The 26,980-nt window shown below is 39.2% G+C and overlaps 2 protein-coding genes across 2 annotated transcripts; one reads left to right on the forward strand and one right to left on the reverse strand.

Annotated features, from left to right (window-relative positions):
* The first annotated feature begins 319 nt into the window (after positions 1-319).
* Positions 320-10,551, forward strand: LOC140343477 (ras-related protein Rab-39B). Its single transcript, XM_072430161.1, has 2 exons — positions 320-1,372; positions 6,385-10,551. Exons 1-2 carry the CDS (start codon positions 1,158-1,160, stop codon positions 6,809-6,811), a joined length of 642 nt encoding a protein of 213 aa, XP_072286262.1. The 5' UTR covers positions 320-1,157; the 3' UTR covers positions 6,812-10,551.
* A 5,945-nt stretch (positions 10,552-16,496) lies between these two features.
* VBP1 (VHL binding protein 1) lies at positions 16,497-25,301 on the reverse strand. The gene is made up of 6 exons (XM_072429525.1): positions 25,145-25,301; positions 22,535-22,659; positions 22,033-22,099; positions 21,050-21,148; positions 20,440-20,578; positions 16,497-18,728 (listed from the first exon to the last, which is right to left on the reverse strand). The coding sequence occupies exons 1-6, from the start codon at positions 25,220-25,222 to the stop codon at positions 18,658-18,660; spliced, it is 579 nt and encodes a 192-aa protein (XP_072285626.1). The 5' UTR covers positions 25,223-25,301; the 3' UTR covers positions 16,497-18,657.
* Between the last annotated feature and the right edge of the window lie 1,679 nt (positions 25,302-26,980).

Here is a 26,980-nt window from a genome sequence, read left to right on the forward strand (position 1 = left end):
ACGCGTGGAACCATTCCAAATGTGATTTCGTACTTTTAAAATTTTTTTAACACTGTACTGTGTATAGGTGCAAAGCTGATCACAAAATTTGAAAGCAAAATTTCTGTTTCTTTATTAAGGACCTTTATTACAAGATCATTGTGTGTGGTTTATTGGCACACAAATTGAATTTATTGTAGAAACATTTGTATAAATCCTTTATGAGATGGAAGTGGACATGTGGGACCATGGATACCTAATAGAAGTAAAAGGGAGGGGCAGCTATTGTGAGGAATACGGTAGGGGCAGGTCGGGCTGCAGTAGCAGAGTGATTACGGTAGGTGTAATGCCAGTGATGAGTCAGAGTGTTTGGTGCTGATGTTGCTGCCATTTCATCAGCTTAGCCCGCACCGTCCATGGCTCTCCCCATCGCCTGACACAGCTCCTCGCATAGCCGCCTCCAGCATGCACTCGCCATTGTTCTCTGGGCTCTGACACCTCACCCGTCTCCTCTTATTTCTGCTGCGTTGCACCTCATCCAACTGCAAGCCATACAGGTGCCATCCATGGGGCGCTGCGCCTTGTGGAGCCCGGCCCTCCATGTGCCAGTATAGGAGGTAGGTGCCCGAGCATTGTGTGCACCCCCCTCTGCATGCAATGTGCCCAGCTTAGGCCGGGCCTGGGAATAACGTGCGATCAGACATTACAAGATGGAGGCTGCCTGACCAATCAACACCCCATCCCCCATCGGCGAGCAGGAAGCTGAATTTCCTGTCTTTTGGATCAATATGGCTGATCTGTTTACTTAGTGCACACCTTTCCCTCCTGCACTCTTCTCTATATCGCCCCCTGCAGGCTGTTTCTCATCACTGCACCCACAAACTTGGTTTCCTTCCTCTCCTTGTGTGGGTGAATCCTTGGCACCTGTTTGCAAAGGTGAATGTTCCTTTGACTTTACACTTCATAAGGGTGGATTCTATCTATACAGCCATCCATCCGTGAGCTGTGCAGGTGGTTGGTGATCACATAAACGTACTCCTGGTGTGCTGTGTATAGAACTTTTATTATCAATCTGCTGTAGTTGTACTTTATAAAAATACCAAGGACCGAGCAAGAAATTGGAGAAATCATTTCAGGGTTTGAAGGAGATTAAGACAAGGAGACAATACCTAGGAACAATGGAGGCCATCTGGTTGTACCAGTTTCGTCTGATAGTGATTGGGGACTCCACAGTAGGCAAGTCATGCCTGATTCGGAGGTTCACAGAAGGCCGCTTTGCCCAGGTGTCTGACCCCACGGTAGGGGTGGATTTCTTTTCCAGGTTGGTGGAGATTGAACCAGGCAAGAGGATCAAGTTGCAGATCTGGGACACAGCCGGGCAAGAAAGGTTCAGGTAAGACTGCACACCTCTCTCTATATTGCTCATTATGTGATACCCGTAGGACATTACTGCTGGAATCTGGTTGCTATGGGTTATTCCATAATGTTTAAAGAGAACCCGAAACTGGCTCAGAGGTTTGGCTTTCCCCGCCACCATCCTAAGGTGGAATGGTGGAGGTTTGGATGCAGCCGTATGTGGAGGAACCCAGGTGGAGACCATTGTATAGCCTGCTGGTAAGACCTTAGCTGTGGTCTTTGTTCCTATGGAGGCCACAGTTGGACTCAGTGCACCAAAAATTGGCCCAATAGTATGACTGGTGATTGGTTTAAACAACCATCAACTTCTTCTCCATCTTGGGACTTCTGATACCTGGAACTGACTTCCCAAGTCTGCTTACCATTTGTAGAGTCTTCCATAATATGCAAAAAGCAGAAATGGAAGCAGAACTCCTATATCTGGCTTTACAGTTGTCCAAGGGTAGGGCAGATGTAGGGTAATGCTGGGATATGGAAGTATAGAAGAGCGTTTGGAATTCAGGCAACCAGGATCCTTAGATAAGTGATCCTTTAAAAAAACAAGTGTAGAGGCTAATGATGTGTCATACCAATCAGAAATATTTATTATTCAGATGTCTCATCCAAAGCTGAAGACTAAAATCCAATATGTTTCTATAAGATAGAACATTTCATTGTTCCTTCATCCTTTTAGGCTTTGTTTCCTTAGTCACACCTCATTTGTATTCCTGACACTTGTTTGGGCACAATCCCAGAATCTGCTGTTATGTTACAGGATTGTTTTATTAATTGTAGGTAGGAAAATCAAATTTCTCTAATTATTAATCCTGGATTTGTGCCTCAAGGTCCTCCGGGGATCTCTGGACAGCTTTTCCTTCTGCCTTTGTGTTGGTGGGCCTGATGCATTGTAGAGGAATAGGTGGAAATGAAAAGTTTGGAAGTGGCTAGGATTTTCAGCTTTTGAAACTGGGAAAGGTTGCCGACTGATGTCTTCAGTATTGTGGTACATTATAGGCACAGCAGCCCATCAATTGTCAAGGCTCATGATGCAGTTCTTAAAACTACAATATACTTTCTTTTAGTGGGGTTGTATGCTTTGTAACATATATTCATTAAAGGTAATGTACATGGTTTCCATGGTAAGCAGTGCAATTTGGCTATTGACTTGTTATAGAATATTTATAGAATATTCACAGTTTTTTAGCAGTATGTGTAGGCAAGATTTCCATCAACGTTTTCAAAACTAATCATGTATGAGTCCATGGTGAGTAAGATGTGAATTCATATGGTCCTTGATCAGACACATTTTATCCTAAATGAATATAAGTTAGTTATGTTTGGAGCTGGAACAATTAATCAAAGGCTGGGTACAGGTAGACCCAAAGTTTTAGCAAAGTAATGCTAAACGCATCCCAAATATACAAGGCTTTCTGTTCTGGTGCCTACTATATGATTCACATTTTTCACAAAACATTTTATCTCCCATCATGCAGCTAAAAATCTGACCCAGTCTAAAATAAAAAAATACTTGGGGTTGTCAAGAATTCCTCAGATTGACCCCTGCAATGTCCCTAGGACTGGAGACCCATTCCATGCTCTCTAAATCCAAATTAAGGCTCCACCAGCACCCTGGGCCCCCATAGACTTGTAATGGATGGTGTCCCAAGCATCTCAAGTGGATAGAAAAACTCACTTCTCTGCAGAAAGCAGAACCAACCAGACAGAAGATCCAAATCTCACCGGGTGTAGTAAAAAGGGTTCTTAAACATTGTTCTTGTTTGCATTTCCAAGTTGCTTTAGTGTTTTAAACAAAAATTCTGGGCACACAAATCTACACTTGCAGGTCCAGGCTTCCTATCATGTCTTGGTGAACATGCATTACATATCTGGGGGGGGGGGGGCACCTGCACCTGGCTATTGATATACATTGCCTTGCTGGGTGCCTAATGAACTTGTGTATCCTGTTCCCATCTATACATAGGTTACAAATCAAGCAGCATCTCCGGACAATCCTAGAAAGCACACTGTACACGGCCAACTAGTCATCATGGTCATGTCATGTAATTCTCTAAATGGTACACTCAACCATTTCTAAAACTCTGGAGAATTGTTCATTGCTGTTTTTACTGATTGTTGTGCACATCTCAGAATAGTCAGAAATAAGAATATTTTGGTAGATAAAATGGTTTCCTTGTATTTCTGTCCCCTGTACATTTGGATATTTGTCTGGAGTTTAGCTTTAAAGTGACTACTTCACTAAACTAAACTTCCCTTGTAAAGTTACACCCTTTGCTACCCATTCCATCAAGCACCAGGGATGGATCTTGAGAAGTCACCCCCCAACTTCCCTGACTGTATCTTCAGAGACCTGGAGGTCAGCAGGGCCAACAAGTGAATATTGTGGGGAACTAAATCAATCAACACTCCTCTCAGATCAATGGTTTTAGGATGATTTGGTTTAGTAGTTTTATTATACATCTTTTATTCTGCATATAAATTTAATTTACCTTTATTAAAGAATATCTTCCAGAAGTAATAGTAGAAGGTGTGCAGCTTGGGTGTCAGGAGTATCACAGAGATACCTGGTCTTGTGGGATTTTCTTTTTTGTCATTCTAGGAAGTGGCAATGTAGGATAGAAGCGAGGTATCGTCATGCAGTTTTTCTCTAATATGCTTAATGTGACTCCCCAATGTACCTCCATCTACTTTTTCAGTGAGTCAGCCCCACAAAAGTCTTTGGGAAATTATCTGTTATCTTTGGAGAGAGTGTAAAGCTACGTACACACTTCCAATTATTATCGTTGGAAAACGAACGATCCTGCACAATATCTACGAACGATCGTATAGCACCGATCCTGCACATAGAGATAACGACACGATCGTTCGTAGATATTGTACACACAATAGATACGATCGTTTGAGCGATAGAGGAACTATGTGCACGACAGGAAAGTGAACGAACGTTCGTTCATTACGCATGCTCTGAACATGGACGATCAACGAACGACCGTACACACGAACGATGTTCAACGATCGTCGTCCAATCCGATCCGCCGGTCCGGTCGTTCGTTTCCTCGTTCGTCGGCGTCGTTGGTTACTTTTTTACGAACGATTTTTTGCCCAATCGATCGTTCGTCGTTCGATTGGAACGATAAAAATTGGAAGTGTGTACGCACCTTAAGGAAGTATGTGTAAAGGTAGTGATTTTTTTTTGTTTTTCTTCATCATAATCCCTTGAGTGAGAGTTAGAACAATGATTTCCCTATTGGGAGTTTAACATGGAAAAGATACAACAGCGATGTAAAGCCTACAGCAAAGTTCCTGATAGTTTTCAAAGATGAATTTTATTTAAAATTGGATTAGATTTATCCTCGGCCGAACCATAATTTTCCAATAAAGGTGCCCACACTGGGGCCTGTGGAGCTATATAGAGCATAATATAGGCATTCAATCAGCATTCTACTTGGCTTTGGCGATAATATGTTAAGAGTAATACATTTGTTAGGAGACAATACCTAAATTACATTTTTTTTATTGTAAGACCTACCTAAACCTACTGTATTAAAACACAGGAAGCAGAACTAAACCTGTCATGCTCGCTTTTCCCAGTTCCATCCAAAGTTGGTCTTTAGTATTGAACCTTAAAAAAGGATATTGCTAGAGATATATTGTATAAAATAACTTTATAGTTTCTTTTTTTGTCTACTCCAATTTCTTTTACCTTATTGAAATGTTCACAGCACTGGTAAATTTTTCTGAGCTTCTGGACAGGAAGAGTGCACAATCCCTATTAGAAACCTGACATGGGAACTATATGTGCAGCTAACTTTCAGCTTCATGTCTTTGGTAGTCCCAGTGGATCATAGACATTGACCCTGTAGGATGCCCACAAGTAAATGTAGGCACTGCAAAACAGAAGTCTCTGCAAGAACCATACAAATGCTTATTCGGCTCATTCAAAGTAAGTGTGGCTACAAAATATTGGGTTTAATAACACTTTTCAATATTTTAGTTTATCAGTACTTGGATGTGGTGGGTACATTAGTTTCCTTGTTCAGACATTGTTGACATTTAACCTGCAATGATACTACTAATTGTACCGGTTTGTCAACTTAGGACATGAAATTTTGAGATAATAGATAATAGAGATAATAGAACATACTGGCAAGTGAAATCTTTTCAGTGCCATCCCACTTAAAATACCCCATGTCAGTAATGCAGATAGAGCTTAAGCCTGCATACCTGGTGTACAGGAGTTGTTTACCTGGAGAGAAAAAAATCATGATTTTTCCATACCACTCCAGTGTTCTTCCCAGCCCCTTTTACCTGGGCATACCACCCGGGACTTTTCAGTAACCACTCTGCTGTTTTTGGGTTGTTACTGATGAGTTGGGTCCACAGTACAAGGGATGCCAGCCGCCTACAATTTCTTGCTACCCAGATTAAAAAGATTACTGGGTTGAGCAATGCACTCTATGATGTTTGACAACAGAAAATAGATCTGCCTGCTTGCAGGTGGACAGGAGCATGAAGAGTTTCCATTGCTTTCTCCTTTATTCCTCTGAATATTTCTGTTTATTTCTAAAATGGTACAGGAGCAAGAAAATTCTCCCATTAAGATGTCCCCCAATGGGAACACCACAAAACTTCTACCTTGTAGCTTTCCATTTTCAAATGCTTCAGATGGATGGAATCAGGTAGTGGTCATGGGAAAAGGAGACCAAACAGAGAAAGGCAGGTAGCATGTGTGCTAACTTTTGTAGGTGGAAAGCCAACTCTGGGCAGGAAACGGGCCTAGGGGGTGACATATTTCTCAAGATCCTCCCATAGGTATTGTAGCGTTGCAGTACATTTTAATAATTTGTGGCTGGGGTTGTGCTTTAAAGAGTTTAACAGTACATAAAATGGTGCTATTGTTGATTAATAATCCTGCATATAGACTTGAAGATGATGTATATGTTATTCTCAATGTCTGGCACATTTTTACATTACAATTCTTCTTATTTACAGATCTATAACACGTGCCTACTACAGAAATTCTGTTGGAGGGCTCCTTCTTTTTGACATCACCAATCGGCGGTCCTTCCAGAATGTTCATGAATGGTTAGAGGAAGCGAAGGCCCACGTGCAACCATATCAGATCGTGTTTGTTCTGGTGGGCCACAAATGTGACCTGGACACCCAACGTCAAGTGACAAGACACGAGGCAGAGAAACTAGCCACTGCCTACGGAATGAGATACATCGAGACCTCAGCTCGAGATGCCATCAATGTAGAGAAAGCCTTCACTGATCTGACTCGTGATATTTATGAGCTTGTTAGAAAGGGGGAGATAAATATTCAAGAAGGATGGGAGGGTGTAAAAAGTGGATTTGTTCCAAATGTAGTGCATTCTTCTGAAGAGGTAATTAAGTCCGACAGGCGGTGCTTTTGCTAAGCAGTACAATTACTAATATTTAGGCTGCCATTACAGACTCCACTAATATAACACCATCCTAATGAATCTGACACTTAAAGGGTACCTTGACCTTGTGGTAGAAGGTGTGACAGTAGGTTGAACAGAAGAAACTTGCTTGTAAAATCAAAAAAAAAAAAAACATTTCTAGACAGTGAGCTTTCTTACATCTCTGGCAAGGGCCAAGTGTGCATGTCTATGTTTAGGAGTTGGGATTCATAAGTCAATGATACCAAGAGTTCAGATACATCCTAATTCATTTGATAAGTTCTGTGTAGTTTAATGTTGGTAGTTATATGCAGTGAATTAATCACACAGTGTATCGGTCATGATATATAGTTATAGGAAAAGAAATCCTTTTGTTTACTGTACTTTAAAAAAACAAAAAGACTCACCAATGAATATGCTGTAGTTTCTTACTTTAAATTCTATCAATTATAAATGCAATGACCTAAAAGGAAAACTGTTTCCATTACATGATGGAAATGGTAATGTAGTTCGACCTACAAAATGGAAGCCCAGTCTTGTAGTGCCAGCAGGTTATTGGCTGCTTTTTGGAACCTCTGACTTAACTTTATGAAATCCTTGTGAGGATTAGTAACAGATATAGAAAATGCTATACTTTTGTTATAAGTGTATTTTGCCAATGCAATGGTCCCCACTTCTTTCACTTCCTAGGTTATCCAATTACAAGAAATAAAATCCCAGACCAAGTCTATTGGCAATGGTGACTCGCCCAGTCTATTGCAATGCACAGGGCTGGGCACAAAAAATTCAAGCTCCAGGCCCTGCCTACCTGTCGATTGGATCATATGGTTCTTCATTGACTTGCAAATTTCCATAGGCATCACAGACTGGTAAATGTTTGTCTTGGCTACTAATAGGAGGGGGCTATGATGATCAGGAACTTACTATTCTACTTTGTTAACAAGGTATGCCCATGATTGACTTTATACATGGAGATGCAGTATAACTCAAGACAAAGGAACAACTCAAGGGTTTGATTGGCTTCGGTTCACTTCTGTATTTCCATACAAGTCTATGGAAATGCATCATGCTCCATGACAAATATACATCGGTAATGTCAGCATCTAAACTGCTGTCAGGCTAATGCCATCCAATGGCCATGATACGAATGCACTCCTTACAGCAAATAGACCTTGTAATAGAGGAAAGGTGCTTGAAGTCATAAGCTCCGATGGTGCTGTGTGGATGTATAGACTAATGCCATCGACTCAGGCCCTAAATGGCCTAAAGACTACACTGGGAAATTGCTTTTGTTTCTCAGTCCTAAGTAAAATTTTCCCTTAAAAAAAAAGGGGCAGGAGTACTGCTAGGTTTATGAGGGCTGTTGGAGACACATACTTTCCTGTACTACTACAAGAAGAGGTTGGATTTATTCCTGTTTCACCGGAAAACCCCATTAGTATTTAGGACTAAAAAAGAATATACTAATATAGTGATTGGTGATTTAATTTAAAGTTTAGTTGATTGTTAAAATGTTTTTTTTTTTCAGACTGAAAGTATAATCTTGACCAAATATAATATTTTGCACTATTCAGTAGGGGAAACATGTAATTTAAACAAGCAATAGGTCAATAAAATTATTTTTTCTTTCTGTGGCAGTACAACCATGATGCAGATTTCTACCTAACAAACATTTGTTAAGCAAATTAGAATTCGCTTGCCTTCTAACAGGTGGTCTTAGGTTCAAAAGTATTAAATTAAATGCGTATCTACAATAAACATTATTAACATTATTAACTGAACGTATCTGTAGAAATTAGATTCTACTTTGTTGCACACCTAAAATTATGACTGGTTTGGAAAACAGGCTTTGTATGAGATGCCTTACAGCTTAGGTGCTACCATTGTAAAGAAGGGGAGAGTGTTGGATTTTGCCAAACTGGAAATTTGAAGTTGGTGACTTACTCTCCTTCTTGAATTTTTTTTGATAAATGTGACACCAAAGGTTATGGTGTTTCACTGATATATTTGGAATATTAGTATACTAACGTGTATTGAAAAAAAAAATGAATATGTGAGCACTGTTACATACAGCTTATTGCGGATGTAAAGTGTCCTTAATAAAGTAAAGGCATTGAACTTAATATTTACCTGAATCTTACTTGCCCAACTTTTTCCTATACTACTTGGAGGTTCATTCGGTTACAAGGAGCAATGTTAAATACCCATCAATTCATATGTGGGAGCATGTGACTTACTTCATCTCCCCCATTTGATGTTTGCTGATGGCTCATAATTGCCCCATTGCTGATATAAGGGCAAGGAAGGTGACCATCGCCCTGTATGAGCTCATTTTGACGAATTAGGAGACCCTATACATTGCCCTGCATGGGCAAATTAGCAGGCAGCTGGACCACTTTTTAGATGCCAGAACTTTTTAGTTTTGACACACATAAAACTGTGTAAAATTTGTATAATGAGTATTAAGTATCAGCTTTCCAAGCACTGCAGAATTCATTCAGATGGACCTGTCTTTATGTGAGACACCTGCTCACTGCTACATTGATCATTTGTTACCCCATCATCTCTGCCATTTGGTTTGTTGTAGGTGCCTTGTAGGTACAGGAGGAGAAAAGGAAATGTGTCCCATTTGGTGGCACTGCTTCAATAACACTAGATTTGGGTACTTGATTAGGCTCAGTGTGACAGCCTTATTTGGAATATAAATTGAAGTTGTCAGTAAGATGGTATACTAAAACCAATGGCTGGTGTGAGTCTGATTTAAATCTACCAAATAACATGTTTTCAATGGAATTCCCAACCTGGCTATCTGCTTTGTGTCTGATACAATTATTAGAAGATTAATGTTGTAATAGGTGCAGATAAGCATGTATATGCAGTTGTTTAGCTACAGAGGATGGTGGGAAGGTTTTAAGTTTTTTTTATAAAAAAAAATGGGAACATTTTGGCTCTCTACATAATGGCCTAACTCTTCTCTCCTATTTGACTTTTTTATTTTGCTACATGTGAATATGCCAATGTGTATTCCAGTCACAAAGTCAAGATTTTTGTTTAGGCCCAGGTAACAACCTTTCTAAAATACAGAGAACTTATAGAAAGAAGTCTACTAAATTTACAACGCAGGGAGCCAGTGTAGCCATGCTCGGAGTTACAGTGTTCAGAAAAGTAAGGCCTGCAGAAATGCCTATTTTATTTGTGATGATGAAGAGGCAAGTGGACATTGGGTTTGCTAGGTTGCAGTGATACAATTTTTATATAGGTATAGAAATTTAGTGGTTGGTTATACCAATCATCTCTCAATATGGTTTCGTCATACTATAGTGACAAACAAGTTTATAAATATATGTAATAACGATGACAAATGGTTACTATATTCTGAATAGTAAATGATCGAATCTGATTTGATTGTCCCGTTTAAATGTCTGGAAAACAGTGGGACTTTTTTTAAGAACTGACTTCTATGTTTATAGAAAAACAAGATTAGATACAATTGAACTAATTTCTCTTAAAAATTAACAAGCCAAACATATATTCTTCAATAGGTAATATAATAAAATCTGCATGTTGGTTTTGCATTCCTCAGAACCTCCAGAATATAAAAATGTACACTTCCTTGCTTTCTGTTTTGCACTGTAAATGTGAACATAATGCTATCTAGCTGTATGTGAATGACAAAACCATGCTTGTATCGAGAACTGTTAATATGTGAACTGATAAAACATGTAACAGACCTACATTTTTTTTTTGTTTCTTTTGTACTGACCAAACTCAAACTATTGAATTCATCACATCAAAGCTACCAGTTGTAGATGATCTTATTCACTCTTTATCATTTTAGACATGGTCCATATGTAATACAACACTACATAAACAACAAAGCCTAATCAATAAGCAGTATGCAAATGCAATAACTTAAAGCATTCAATTATTAGACTTTTATCTTTCTATGGGTTGACCTTTAACTATTTTATATTAGGCAAAAGATTACTGTTCTCTCCACAAGTAATTAAAACCCTTGCACTGATTTTACAGAATGGGGACACTTTTAACACCTATTTTCTTATAATATAAGCCCGGTACATTGACCTAACCCTGTGCAGGTATTACATTTGTATTCAGCCCAGTCATACCATCTAAAGGATGGGTAAACTGCAATAAATACCATTTTCTGATTTTGAATTGAGATATGGTTTAAACAAAATATGAGCATGAGAAGCATCAGATGAAAGTTGTGAACAGATTAACTAGAGAAGGCCTGTTTTATATGGAGCTTTCCATGGGGGTAATTTGTTTAGTTAAGTCTTCCTGTCTTTGTGATAATGTGAATGAACTATACATTTTCTGCCAAGATATTCCCTCCTTACATGAGGCATGGTGATGCCTGTTTTGGTTTCATAGGACTCTCTGCAAGGTGTAAAGCAGAAGATTTTTGCATACATGCAGCTTTAAAACAGGAAAAGAAAATCCTTTGATTGGGTAGCATAGTTTGTCTATTAGATAATATTCCGAAGTCATAGATGTTTCTGTACACAAGGTATCCCTGGCCTTGGAATACCATTGGTAAAGTTATGGAGGAGTTAAGAAAATGTGCAAAAGTCAATCATACTGAACATAGAAAAGCCATTCGAACAGTAAAGGGCCAGACCATTTTCATGAATGTGAGTTATGCTAGGTATACTTTTGACCTCTTACCTGATCCTGACTATATAAAGCAGGCCTCCACAAAAAAAAAATACTTTAACATCATTTATCTATTAAAAGATAAAAAAAATAGCTTTTGCAATATTCACTTTCAAGGTAGAGCTTTTTCTTTCCCTTGCCCCATTGTATTTCTGCTTCCTCTAACATTCCAGCACTGCTGTACAGAGACTAAAAGAGGCCGATACCAAACTGAATTCAGGTATGTGCTTTCAAAAATGTATTTATTGATTACAGAACTGCACTAATTTGTGTATTTTATATCATCCTAGAGTTCAGATTAATGGGTCCATGTTTGGAAATGTTCAATATACACACATTTCACTAATTTCCCTTTGCTTACATTAGGCTGTGTACCCGGTCCTCTGCCAGTGTCGGATCTTCAGCTACCTAGACTGGATAGGCCGGGATGGTGCAACTCCCACCACCATGCTGGGTATGCTGGGATTGCACATAGGGCTTTACATGCACAGCCTAGTGTACATTGCAAAAGAAGATTGGAAACAGGCATGTAAAATTGGTTTATTGTAGAAGGGACATTGCCTATCTCCTCTGCTGCAATAAAGAACCTATCGGCTTGCATTTTTTTAGTATTAGAATGACTTTAATACAAGGATAATTGTTTAACCACATGACTGTAATTTTCAAATCTAACGGAGCTAAAAATTATGGTTAGATCTGTCAAGTGAGGCTGGAGTGTGCTTCTGATAGCACATCTCCCAAGGTTAATTACTAAAACATAACACACACACGCACATCATTTGTTGAATTTTTTTGCATTACTGTTAAAATGTAATGGCACCTTTGTGACGCATTAGTCCACTGTATTTTACACTTATCCGAAACGTGATGTCAGTCGGGTGTTGGGGGTTCAGGCTACATGTAAAATGTTAGGTGTTTTGTAGTTTGCCTATACTCCTACTTAAGCTAACCTACCCTTCCCTACACAGACACATACTTAGTTTGATTCTGGGGAGGCATTTGTTTTCATCCAGTGGTGCAATTTTAACTGTCCTAGCCTTGTCTGTACATTATAGCCCCATATGGCCTTCTTTGAGTGTTGTCCCAGGGGTCTCAAAAATGTCTACAGCACTCAAATGCACATACCAAATGAACTTAAGGTCCAGTATGCAAACAGCTGAACCAAGGCTTTCAGATCTCGGTAAGGATGCATATGTGGAAAGGGAAGGTCACTTTATGTCAGGGCCAAGGGTCAAGTTTGGAGGTGAAAAAGAAATTTTGGCACTAGAAGCAGTTACTTCTCTTTGATTCCCTTGTTTTCAATCCTTAATGCAATGGTGGGGACAACTAGTCCTTTTAGAAGTAACGAAGCTTCATAGAGACATTATCAGCACGCAGTTTTGCAGTGCGAGATGGGAGACAGCAGATGTTACATGTTAAATGTTAATTTTGTCTAGGTTAACCATTAAAAATCACTTTTTTTAAATTATATCGATGCAACTGTTGGCTTCCTGCTTGTGTGATCACAGATAGGCACAATCACATATAATTGAGTGCTGGTAGCCAGAAATAAGTAAAAGCACTACACAAAAGTACCCTAGCTGAAATGAACCCTTGCAGTGTTGAGTGAGCCCCTATTGCAAGAGTAATTTTCAAAAATGTTCACAGCTCAGCTTTAAATAGAGTTTCAGCTCAGTACTGAAGCAGTGGTTGCCAACTTTCTTGGACCAGCATACAACTAAATTTACAGGCTCTGGACCGTGAATTCGCGGGGAGCCGGGTGTCACTCAAAGGGGAAAAACTTCCCCTTTAGTGACATCGTGATTGCAGAACCCACCCACTCTCCTAAGGTCTAAGCCTGCGATGGGAGGGTGAGCAGGTTGTGTCCAGAAACTCAACCTGCCACCTGCGCTGAGTCTGCAATGTGTTCCGGAGACGTGGTCCACCACTCCGGTCATTGCACCCTCCCCCCCCCCCAAGTTGGGTACCTTTGACCCCTGGTTGGAAACCACCGAACTAAAGTAACATTTTCTTTTTTTTAGAAAAATTCAGCTTTTGATGTAATATTTACCTCTTCTTTGGCACTGTCCCCAAAAGAAAGTCAGGTCCCGTAGCTACCATCTTACTTCCAGTCTCAGAGAACCTAGAACTAAGCACAGACAGTCTCAGCTTCACCTCCAGTAACTGTAACCCCCATGAATGCATAGTCATCAGTCAGTGCAGGTATTGCCATTCCAGGTAATATGTAGAAATCAGAGCACAGGTGAATGCTGCTTACATGGTTTTGACTTTTCAGGTAAAAAAAATACTGGAGGGGAATGGGTTAGGTGTTTTCAAGTACAGTTTAAATGGGGCTTTAACAAATATATGACCTTATTTTTTTTTATTTCCATAATGTAATGATTGATTTTACAATAAAGAAAACAGGTGTGTCTTTGCACAGAAGTACATTTACTACAGTGTCCATAAAATCACATTTGTTCAAGATTTAAGCAGATCTCCAGGCAAACAGCTAAATACACGGTTTATGCATGAGATGCAACAATGCAACAAACAGTATTTTCCTTAACCTCCCTAGCGGTTCATTTCTTTCCGGTTTTATATGTCTAAAAGCGGTACATTGTTTTTCATGAAAATTTATTTTACAGTATAATATAATAGTATGAGTATAATAAAGTTTTAAACACAAAATCATTTAAAACAATAAATTGAATAAATTAAAAAATCCATATATTAAATAGATGTAAAAACAAAATGTAAAAACAATGTACTGCTTTTACACCTTAACTGTATTGAATGCAATACAAATGGATTTTGAATTTACCACCCCGCCCGGGCCGGGCCGTACACACGCACCGATGTCACCATGAACTCCCCGGTCACTCATCAGATGCAGAAGCAAAAAGAAGATAGAGATCACGGCGCTGGACGGCGCGGGACGCCGGCAGATCAGGTAAGAGCTGTATTTACTAACCTTCCATAGGTTTACCAACCCCAAGTGTGACTCGGGGTTACCGCTTTTAGCAACTTTTTTCTACCCCGAGTCACACTCGGGGTTACCACTAGGGAGGTTAATGGCCACCAAGGAAATTCTTTGTATAGGTGTCCAGATTGGTATAGGTAATTAACTGTGAAAAGAAACTTACAGCTGCTAGTAGGCATTGCCCACTTGACCAACAAGAATATATTACCTTAATATTGGAAATATTACTGCAATGTCAATTTCATAACATTTTTTTAAAAAAAGATCTTACTTTCAATAGAAAACATATCTACAAGATTTTTCCTGCCCTAGGGTGACAACATGCTGCTTAGCTTCCAAGCAGTTAGGCATTCCTTCCTCTGTGCTTCCGATTTGGACTACAAGCAACCACCCCAATGCACAGTGGTATCTTGTTGTAGTTACTGTTAAAGTAAAACTAAAGTCCCACTTTGAACATTGGCGATCAGGCAGATTGTTACTGCAGAAAGGGACAGGTAATGTCCCTTCTGCAATAACTGTTCTTGCCTGTCTGTTTACCGCCTAGCTATCAAATTATTATTATTATTATAAATTGTGTTAAAGCTGTGCTTTCCAAGGAAACTTGGCAATCCCGATGTCCTAAGCAAAAAAACTACCCATGGAAAATAACTGCCAGGGGGCGTATTCAATTACTTCATCGTTAGGAAAGTTTAACTTTCACTGTTTGCGTATGAATGCTGCATGTCATGTTCTGCATTCCTCCCAATACAAACCTCCATATCTCCTGAGATTTTTTAGGGTACATAGGGGGCCCTCATAGCTAGCAGTACCCTAAATTTAATTTCCCAACCTCTATTAAACTTTCAAAATATGGGGGTCATAATTATAAAAACTAGTGAAAATTGGACATCAGGGTTGCTGTTTAAAAAGTGTGTCTAGAAGCCTAAAATTAAACATACAAATTATGGACCCCCGGGGCCACATACATAGCAAAGAGGTGCGACCCCCAAATTTATATCTACCTTTCACAAAACTGGAAATGTCATACTACACTAGCCTGTCCCCTTCCCTATTTTGTACTCCAATTTTTTGAACAGGGAGATGTACAAAACCAAACATTTAGGTATAAGGATAGGTAATGCATTGCTGCTGCAGCATGCACACATTCACAGAAGTCTACAGGCTGTCCATACCCCAGGGATGGACAAATGTATCTGTAACAAAAAATAATCTTTTTTCACCTACAGTACCTTTTAAAATTAAAGTTTTCCTGAGTTCAGTACTACTTTTTATATTTACAGTACACAACTGAATATTGTGTCTGGATTTACTGAACAACTATCTATGGCACAGGTGTCAAACACAAGGCCTGGGGGCTGAATCCGGCCCGTCTGGTTGTTTTATGTGGCCCATAGTGACTGTGCTGCATCCAAGCACCTGACATTTGCAGGCAGGAGGACCCAGTCCCAGAAAGCTAGGTAGAAGCAGGGCGGTCTACACAAGTGCTTGACCGTGCTGTAGGCAGAAGGACCCCAGTTGCTTCTTCACACTCCTGCCGAGACCCAGCACTTCAGGTATGGAATCTAAGTGGATGCTACATTAGCAATGTCTTCAGAAACACAGTCAAGTTGCTCCATTCCCCTCATATAAACAGGAACAAAAATGCTTCACACAGACAAACTGATATGTATTTTGTGTTATGAGGCAGTGTCAGGGATGAATACATTATACGTTGGTGGTGTCTCAGTGTGAGGAAGGGTCTAGACTTTCATTAAGACCTCTGTATCTTAAAAAAAAAAAAGTTCAGCCCTTGCGTTAGCCTGTATTTTACATTTTGGCCCCTTATGTGATTTGAGTTTGACACCCCTGATCTATGGAGTTACACTGATGTTACAATAGCTAAGAGAAGTGGTATGTTTTTTTTTTTTTTTGTGGAGTGTTATGTCACAGGAATATTAATAACATTGGGTTCCTTAGAACTATGAACATTCTTCAGAAGAAATTTAAAGGGCTGCTTTATTAAAACTGACAAAGAAAATGGAGACATTGACTACAGCATAGATTCCAGGTTTTATTTACCAAATGCAGGTTAAAGCAGAAAATCTATATTCAGCATGGAGATTAAATACAATACATTGTTGAAAATCAAATACTGTGAAAAAAAGAAAAATAAAAAAACTCAGGGTTGTGGGAAAACATTTTACTAAAGCAAAAACAATTTCCTGAAGTGTGATTGCTAAAGGAAAGGGTCGATAAAGCCCTTACGGTAAACATCCCTCTTCCTTACAAGCCAAGAAGTACTACATGTCACAGCATGCCATAACTAGGAAATATGTCAACCTTTTATTCTCTGGTGGCTAGCATCAAAAATGAGGAATGTGCTTTTGTGGTAAATTTAGATAAAAAGAAATGCTGCATACCTAAACTTTATACTGCTGAAAATGTCAGTGCTTGTGAAAACTTCAGTTACAAAAAGCTATGTAAAAATAAGCTATCATAAAAATGCACATAAGTATTTTAAAGGGAAAAATTGTGAAAACAGTACTTTTATTTTAATGGTCTATGTTCTAGGGCTGTCACAACAACATCGAGCGAAAACTGATAAGGCAAGCATATTTTTTTTTGTTGATTGAGTAACCACTTAGTATTTGATTCTACCATACACTACAACAACTGATCTGTATTACAACCCATTGTACAATAAATCTAATAGAAGTACTGACTGCAACACTATTGAGAGAGAGAAAAAAATGTCTAGCATTAGTTTATATAGTGCTCAGTGACCTGGAATAATTTTGTTCATCAAGTTCCATACCAATGGATCCACACATGTTTGTTCTCAGAGGTGGCTCTCAAAGTCATGATGGATGTATGAGAACAGTCCCTGAACATCTTAAAAAATGGAAACTTCCATATTTCTAACCTGTGCAGGTTCTTTTTAACATCCCATATATCTGTAATAAATCAATCAAGTTCACAATGACATTTCCTCTTATTAATCTTTTGCAGGACCTTTGATGATCACAGTAACTTATAAATTCCTTTTATTTGGTAGTAAATAGTCCACAGACAAAGACCAATATTGTATTATTAAATAAACATTGAAGAAATGATCCCCAGGTTGCACACTTCTTAGCAGGGCTCAGTATTTCAGTGTTATTTATATATCTCAATATTTCAAGACAACCTTAGCATGGTATGCAAAAAGCTTTCTAAAAAGACATTCCAGGGAATATTTGAATGTATTTTAGCTCATGGTTGCCTGACATGAACAAGAAGGAAAGGCTGTGTATCAAACAGCACCCCAGCATAAAAAATGATCTAACTACTACACAGCTCTTACCAACATGCTTCTGATCAGAAGAAAATTTGAACGGGACTTTAGATGCTTGACAGCAATTTACCAGAATTAAAAATGAGAAGTTCTCATAAACCAAATGTCTGGAAATAATAAAAGTGTTTTTTAAAAGCCAACTAATCTAGGAGGTGCTTTCTACACGTGATGAAGAATAGGCCAGCTTTCGGTTTTGTTGTTTAGATCTAGGCAAAATGTCTTAGATCCTAAGATTGTCTGAACTTGTTTAGAGGTACAGAACTGGCAATAGACAAATTGTTTTCTTTGTATTATTGGAGATGCAACTGATCCAAGTCAGCAAAGTGTCTGTCATACTGCAAAATACTATTTTATTGTGCAGGTTATCTGTGAATCATTAGAAAAGCACTGGGTGGGTACATTAGTGTGTACAAAGTGTGATTACATGACAAGATGGACACCATTCTTTACCTGCAGTGCTATGTGTGAAGCTCTCAGTAGATGCAAAACAGATAGGTTCCAATTTTTAACCCTGAAAACCCACAGATGACATACCAACCCATACTGCAACATCAGAATAGTATCTGGAAAAAAGAAAAGGGCCCTTAGTGGATTTATTAGAGCACATAGACATGGCATGTAAAGAACTATAATAACCAAGTAGCTGGCTGACACATGTATTGAGTCCTAATTTACTTAGATGGAGGAGGAGGTGTTTCCGCTCATTTCAATTGAAAACCAGTGTACCTTGAGGCATGCATGAAACTGGATTAAATAAATAAAAAGTGCGCGCTTCAAGATCAATGGTTGAGAGGAAAGGAAAAAAGAAAGAAGGAGACTGTAATCCCATCCCAATTGTCTGCTGAGGGCTTATCTAAAACAACTGTTACTTAGAAATATTCTAAACTATGCTTTGATTTTAGCACCGTCTGCCTTGTTTCTTCGTTTTACGTCCCAGTTATAAACTCTAGCCATATCTGGATTATGTGTTAAGGAACCACCTTATAAAAAAGTACAGGCAAAAACAATTTTAAAGTTCATTTTAGACATACATCAAGAAATTATTAGGGTCCAAGTTGAAACCTTTTAGGCACTTTTCAATCACTGAATAGCATCAAACATAGAGCAAACACACACACACACACACAACATAATATTAAGTAACAATTTGTAATGCAAACAAGGAAGAAAAAAAAACTTTAAGGCAAATAATTGGTACCAAGTGCCACTATGTATAGAAGATTGGAAGATATTATGGTCAACACATTGACTACATACCTCATCTGCCGTCTCCGACTTGTGCATGTTGCAGTGTTCTCCCCAGCCCCTTATTGCCAGAAGCACCACCCGGCCCTTTTTAGCAGCCACCGGCTGTTTTTGGGTGGTTACTAATTAGTTGGGTCACAATACAGGGGCCACCACCCACCCAACATTTCTTCCCACCCAAATAAAAAAAAAATTCTGGGTTGAGCACTGGCATTTTGACAAGAATTATTACATAATAACGGTGGGAGGGTTACAGAGCCATGTATTGATCATATGAAAGCATTGCAGCTTTATCTACTACAGTCATGTAAAAGATAAAAGATAAGTACACCTCATAAAAATATAGGTCTTTTATAACATATCCAAACAAAAAGACACAGTGCCTTCAGACAAAAAGTATACCTAATATACCTAAAATGCACCTATAATCAACTATACACTATACTTACTGGCAACTAACTATCATTTCTAGATTTAAAAAGTATCTTGCCTTTAAATAAAATAGAAATCATACTCATGTGGCACCTCCCTCCTGGATTTTAAACCGGAACTGAACTAAAGAAGAAAAAAGAAAAAAAAAATCACACTTACCTTTAATTTTGTAGATCCCTCTGGTCTCGCTCCGTGCAGGTGTGAAATCGTGTGACATAGCCCGCTGTAAAGGGGGGGTGCAAATCTCACTGCGCATGCGTGAGATTGGAACCCCTCCCCCCTCAATGTAGGAAAACGCCCCTTCTGCGCATGGCCAAAATGGGCAAACACAGAAGGAGCAGCTAGGATGCATGACGCAGGTATCCCGGGAGGCTCTGAACTCCCATTTAGTCTTGATCGCTACGACAATGGGAATGTTGCAGTTAGGAAGGAAAAACTGAACAATATTTTTACTTTATTTAAAACAGTTGTCTACCCTTTTATGTAAAGTTAAAATTTTAGTTGATGATACTAAAATGATACAGATACTGCTTACTGCAGCCTGGAGACAGTCTGTATCTGTGTATTGACTGAGGGAAGGGATCTGCACTGTACTCATGACCATGAGAGGAGGAGGTGGTTGGTGTCAGATGATCAGAGTTTTGCTAGGTTTGAGTGGAGAGTGGAATCAGGGCAGTCAAAAAAATCATATCAGAGTGGTGAGCAGGTATTTATTATGCTTTCATAAAATCAACTCTGCAAAGGGGGGCAAAATCAGCTTCAGAGTCCATAGCCCATCAGTATGGAGTGCACATACTTTTTACATGGGTATGTATATAACCAGGGGGGGGACACCTAAAGGATGTGGATACTGTGTTAAATTATGAATCAACCAAAGAACTTTGGTTAGAGAGCACTAGAATATTCCAGCAAAATCTAGCAAACTGGGCCAGTGAAGACAATATATGTTATTGTGTACCAAAAAAACCTAGGTGCTATTCAAAAGGATACTGACTTCTGTTGTGGTAAACTGGTCCCGCAAAAAGTCAAGGTCCTGTTCTGTGGACTCAAGGTTTCTGGTGGCTGTAGACAAATTCTTCTCTAGCAAAGCCTGAGCTTCATCAATATCATACTCAAGCATCACGTTGGCCTTAAAAAAAAAACACATTACAAAAAATATGTTACATTGTAAGTACAAACCAAGTACATTATGAGAAGAAAAAAGTAAACACATTTAATAACCCAGGCATCGGGTGTAAAAAGGGCCAATTTTTACCACAAAACGTCTCCCCAAAAAAGTCCCCAACACCCCTGCAATGTTCAGAAAATGGGAGTTGTTAAATATAATTTCAATCTTAAGCCCAATTCCAATATGATCAGGCAAAAAATATGTTTAGCTCATTCTGAGTGGGAGGTTTAGTTCCAGGGTAACACAGAGAAAAGGGGGAACCACCAGCAACATATTGTGATCAGACATGGATTTATTCACTACAAAAAGTATTCTTATACGGAAACCGAATAAAATATGATTTCTTAGTAAGCATTACTTTTGATAAATTAGATATCCTTTATAAACAATGATGAACAGTAACAAACATGTTTGTCACTCTTTTAAACTTACCCCTAGCCACAAGCAGACTTTGTCAGTAGGTGGCACCAATGCTTTACAGTATAGATTATCGGCCAGTAAAAACCTTGTCTCCATTGGGTGCGTAGTGCCCTGCCAAGAAAGAACATTTGCATGTAAAAGAGTCACCAAACAGAAATATAATTTCCAGCTGAGCAATTCCTAAATGTGGCTATCCTAAATCTTTTTTTCTGTCAATTTATTTTCATCTGATGATAACATAGTAGTATTCCTGGCCTATGGTGACAATGATCACTTATCGTACTTTAACTTTGAAGACTAATGCTAACATTACATATTGGCAGCAACAAGCGACTATTAGCCCCTCCCCAATCTATATTAAAGCCAGGACCAAAAATATTGGTATTGCTCACACAATTTCTAACCACTCGTGACTGCACATTTTTATTATCGGATGTCTTACAGTATAAAAAGACAGGTATAGGCCTATAACTTGCACACCTATGGCACAACAGTCAAAACATGCTCATTTGACAATCTATCCCACCAGATATGATGTTGTGCAGACTGATAAGTCAATTGGCCGAAACAATTTCTTTAAACTATATGACCCCTGTTCGATGTGATGTTTTTTTTTTTTTACTTCTACAGGAGATCTAGATGGTGTGAAATGCAGTTTAACAATTCTTCAAAGGAATTATTTACAGGAAAATGGTGGGAATCTATTGTAAGTTTAGTAAAGGAAGTGTGCATTTCTTTTATACAAGCTGTTTAAATAGGGGCAAAATAGGGGGATTAATTTGTACATATAAAGAGGATTCATTGAAAAGGAATCTCTCTGCAACATGTGCCCTGATCACACAGATCACTGAATGAAGTACTTGGTACATAAAATAAACAATTGTATTGTAACTTATGTCTCTTCCATACCGTAACTGCAATCTTCAGCTTTATATTTCTTTTTCCCCTTTACCATGTGTAGAGTTCATGTAAGAAAGTGTATAAGATATAATTACCTTTTTCTTTTGCATATGCTTTAAAATTTCTAATGTCTGTTTAATTTCTGGGATCTGGCTCTTTAGCCTGTTAAAAGAAAAAGTAGTCTTAAGATTTTGTTTGAACAAAACCAAAAACAAACAATAAAACAGGTGCAAACTTTACCAAACGAAAATGACCCTGACACTAAAAATAAAATCTCCATCACCCTGTAAAGAAGAGGTTTTACACAAATCTTTCCAGATGGGGCGTTCAGACCTGGCTCTCCTGAGGTCCTTTGGGGGCAGATAGGATCTGATGCTCTGTGGTGAGTGATTGTCTGGGTTTTTATTTGATGTAAAAAAAGGAAGGGAAGAGTTACAGCACCCACAACCTAGAAGGGTCAGAGACTCGTCATGACCAGAGGGGTGAAGACTAATCATCAAATGCTGAAAGAGGACAATCAATGAGCATTAAATCCCCCTGGCCCCATCTCTGCACATACCCCTGCACCTCTCCTCTACCCAGCTGAAAAACACTTACCTCCTTTTCTTTTGGCTAAGATTTAATTCCATAAACTTATACTTCTGATACTGCTCATCTAATAGCTTAAGCACCACATCAGCCGTCTCATTTCCAGGTTTTTGCATGAATGAATCCACATCCTCCTATAACAGAAAGATCCCAATATTCATCAAATTACTGCATCTCATTAGTTACAGATACTATAATTATTTCTTAATATATGTCTTTACCCAAAAGCAATTATTTTGATGGGGTTGCTCCATGTTATATTCACATAGCGATTTCACCAGCAACACCAAACCTGTATTGTACTAGGGTGATAACGCAAGCAGCTTTCTTCAGATCTCACATGTACACTCCCTATGGACCACAGCAATTTTTACATTTCTGCTAAAGACTTTTTTTTTTTTTTTTTATTACTTAGGATAACGGTTTAGCTTTTTTTTTTTACCACTCATACCTCGATAGGGAAATTTCCTGCACTATTTGTGCTATTTCTACATCGTATATGTTCACTCTCCTACATCTTGCTTCTTGTTTTTTATTGCTTTAGAATTCCTCAAGGGTGCAGGGGAGATTATGACACAAAGCTCTGTATTTGTTGGAAGGTAGCATCTTAAAAAGAAATATGTGGGCTGCTGTTTGCCTTTGGAAAATGTGTTACTGATTTCTAGCCTTAAAGAACAGGCCCGGGAAAATCAAAGCATTTATGGTGTTGCTAATACTACTAAGTAGACAGAAAATGTTCACTGAATTTTCCATAACCTGTTCCTTACCACACAATGGTAATTTTTCTAAACCTCCTCTGAATCCAGAATATTCTCTGCTTACCGCCTCCTATCCTCAAACTATTCTATTTTCTAATCCCATTACTGGGTCCCCATCAGCCACTTGGAGGAAGGGTATAGAATTTGCCCTGTATTCAGACATACTCTGATTCTTACTCAGCAAGGCAGTTTTACAGCTCTGCCCTGCTCAATTCTGTAGTTAGTTGTGACCTAGCATCTCGGAATACCAAGTTTCCCCAAAAATAAGAGTGTTCTATATAATTTTTGCTCCAAAAAATGCTTTAGGGTTTATTTTAAGGGAATGTCCTATTTTTCAACATTTATTCTTGTAAAAAAAAAAATAAATAAACATTTATTGAAATATAATGATGCCATCACATTTTGGAACACCATCTTAACTTTCCAAACCCTGAATTCCATCATGAACTTCTTGTGATATTCAGGAAGAAAAGTCAACATTTATTCAAATACAGTCATCATCTTCTGGAACATCATCATAACTCACCAAACCCTGAATTCCATCTTGAATTTCTTGTGACTCCATTTTCTTAGACCAATGGCCCCAATTTCTCACGTCTAGCAATAGTTCTTGCCTTAACTGAGTGCCTCTTGTCCATGTATTTATATATATCGTAGCCTATTTTCAGGGCAAGGCTTATATTTCAAGCATCCCCAAAAATATGAAAAATTATCCTAGGGCTTTTTTTTTGTGGAAGGTTTTATTTTTGGGGAAACAAGGTACTAACAACTCCTTTTCTCGTGCTGCAGGGGAGTCTGCGCACTAAAATTATTATTAATAATAAACAGGATTTCTATAGCACCAACATATTACAATACATAGGGGTTGCAAATGACAGACAAATACAGTGACACAGGAGGAAGAAAGGACCCTGCCCTAAAGAGCTTACAATCTTGGAGGTGGGAGAAGTAACACACATAAAAAAGGCAAAGTTCTTTGGAACAAATTAACACTTTTTTTAAAAACAATGTTTGAAAAAAAACATACAGTATTTACAACAAGTTAGCACAGAGGGGTAAGTAGGTTGGATACAGGCTGAGAATCTTAATAAGAGAGCATGGTGACTGTTGTAATGGTGGAAACAATACTGAAGCATACAGCTTGGCAACGTTTGCCTAATACAACTTAACACCACACCAACGTCACACTGCGACTCCCTTGTTTTTCCATCTCTAGTACATTTCGTAAAAAGTGCAATATAAAGGCAAAAGTTGTCATTCAGAATATAAGAATTTATTAGAATATTATTTGTTTTAATAACACATAAACATTGTAAATAATGGGCACATTTTTCTGTGGACACAGGGTGGTGACCACTGGCATGGACAAGCCATAGGCCCGGGAATGGTGCTGGGGGGCGGCCATATTGGCTGTGACGTCACCAGCCTTGTCATACATGTGACTTTGCTGTATTCCCTCTCCCGATCACTACACACATTTATAGGTGAACCCATGGTTACACCTTTATATCTGCTCGGGTTACATGTGTGAAATGCATCCATGAGCGTGCTGCTCATGGATGTATTTCACACATGTAACCCGAGCTAACACGTAGCGACACCAATGGAAATCCGATAAAAGACTTTATAAATCCGTACAATGTGCGGATGGCTCCATCAGTCCACACACCACCCCTGCTCCCATGCAAAGGGCTGCCATGTGGTAGAGGAGACAGGGTGGCGCTGTGCAGGATGGGGCAATAGACGCCGCCTTATATGGGTATGGCCACCTAGGTAACCATGATACAACCACCCAGCGTGCAGCGCAGCGACATCAGCACCCCGATCACACACACGATATAACAGAACACTGAGCTCTCACCACAAACACAGCCTCCGGGATGCCGAGGTGCGCTCTCTTTATACCGGCTGCACCAACACCGTCATTGGCCGTCGCCATCTTTGAAACTGTGCGTGCCTTACGTCCCAGGTCCTTATTACAACAAGCGCGGCGTCTCCCGGTCCCCACCCCCAGGACACTGATTGGCCGAGATGTGTTATTCGAGGTGGGCGTGGCTACATGAATAGCTCGTTGCAGAGTTGGGGAGGGTCAGGGCGCTGCCCTTATGATATAATACTACCCTCGGTATGCGTCCTACCAGCTGATTGGGCGTGTACAATGATGTCACAATCAGCTTTATGCCTCTGTCTGCACGCGCATCTTCTATCTTTTTCAATGGGATTCTGCTGCAGTGTGAGCTCCCCGAAAGTGGGCGTGTCCATGCTGTTGTCATCACCCCCAATGTATAAACCTTGAAATTTGTTTTGTTAGTTGGTCCGGCTCTAGATGCTCACACACGGTTGTTAGTAGCAGACATCTTTATTCAGTGTTCATTCCTGCTGCCATTATATATATCCATCCATAAATATATATAAAACTACTTACTCAACCCCCACCAACGAGATGCAATAATACAGTTGTACCACTATCTCAGTAGTGAGACCCCTTAGAGACCATACGCAGCAGATAACATATTGCTACATCCTTTCCCTTTTAAATGAAGGAACAATGAAATCTAACTAACGCAAAATGGTAAGCATGAACAAGTAGAACATAACTATAACTTAGATATAATCCTTGAGGTTGGCTGGCTTTCTGATTGTTCTTCCTGCTCATGTAACATATGAGGTTTCTTCACACAAATCTTGGTGTTCTTCTGATTCTGGCAGTCTATTTTCTGGGACTGGCTGTCTCTGACCAGAGACCTCCCCTAGCTCCTCAGCAGTCTCCATTTCTTTGTTGCTGGTATTCATAGTCTCATTGCTTTGAGTGCCTATATTATGTTCCTCGGGCCCTGTAACCTCTCTTTCTTGTGTTTTTCTCAGATGTTTCCTATTTCTCCTCAATATTCTTCCTTCCTCTGTTAAAATTGCATAGGACCGTGGTGCAATGTTCTGGACGATCTTCGCCTTTTGCCAGTGTTTGTCATATTTGCCCATTGGCTGAATCCGTTCATTTCTCTGGAGAACAGGCAGATCTTTATCAGATTTCTTGTAATAGAATGCTTGCCTATCTTGATTCTTCTTCAGTTTGACTTTAACATGCCCACAAGCTTTGGCTTTAGTAGTTGACCTGCAGTTGGTAAGAGTGTCCTTGTATGTCTGCTCATAAGCCGCTGTGCTGGACTGGTGTCTAGGCCTTGTGTGGGTGTGTGGGTGTGTTTCTGTGGTCCAGTATAGACAGGTATATATCTGTACCTGCCTGTTTTGCTTTTTGCATGAGTCTTTTGGCTGTTTTTACTGCTGACTCTGCTTTACCATTACTCTGAGGATATCCTGAAGATGATGTCTGGTGCTCAAATTCCCACCTCTTCCTAAATTTTTTAAACTCTTCAGATGTAAATTGAGCAGCGTTGTCAGGGAACATACCGTGTTTCCCCGATTTTAGGACATCCCCATTAAAATTTCCATCCCGATTTTTAAAAAAATAATTAAAATAAGACACTCACCCGTTTATAAGACAGCTCCAGATATCTGATCCTGCGTGTGTGTCCTTTATGCTGGCTGCAGCGTGTGTGTCTTAAATGTGTACTGTAGTCTTCTTCATGGAAAAATAAGACATCCCCTGAAAATAAGACCCAGGGCATATTTTGGCATTTCAAAAAAAATAAGAGAGTGCCTTATAATAGGGGAAACAGGGTAATATCAGGAATGCCAT

Source organism: Pyxicephalus adspersus, chromosome Z (assembly GCF_032062135.1).
Source record: "Pyxicephalus adspersus chromosome Z, UCB_Pads_2.0, whole genome shotgun sequence".
NCBI classification, from domain to species: domain Eukaryota; kingdom Metazoa; phylum Chordata; class Amphibia; order Anura; family Pyxicephalidae; genus Pyxicephalus; species Pyxicephalus adspersus.

Coding starts and splice junctions, on each gene's coding strand:
- LOC140343477 (XM_072430161.1), top strand. CDS start 1,158: ATGGAGGCCATCTGGTTGTACCAGTTTCGTCTGATAGTGATTGGGGAC. Junction 1,373..6,384: donor GCCGGGCAAGAAAGGTTCAG/GTAAGACTGCAC, acceptor TCTTATTTACAG/ATCTATAACACGTGCCTACT.
- VBP1 (XM_072429525.1), bottom strand. CDS start 25,222: ATGGCGACGGCCAATGACGGTGTTGGTGCAGCCGGTATAAAGAGAGCG. Junction 22,100..22,534: donor CTTAGCCAAAAGAAAAGGAG/GTAAGTGTTTTT, acceptor TTCTTTTAACAG/GCTAAAGAGCCAGATCCCAG. Junction 21,149..22,032: donor AGCATATGCAAAAGAAAAAG/GTAATTATATCT, acceptor CTTTCTTGGCAG/GGCACTACGCACCCAATGGA.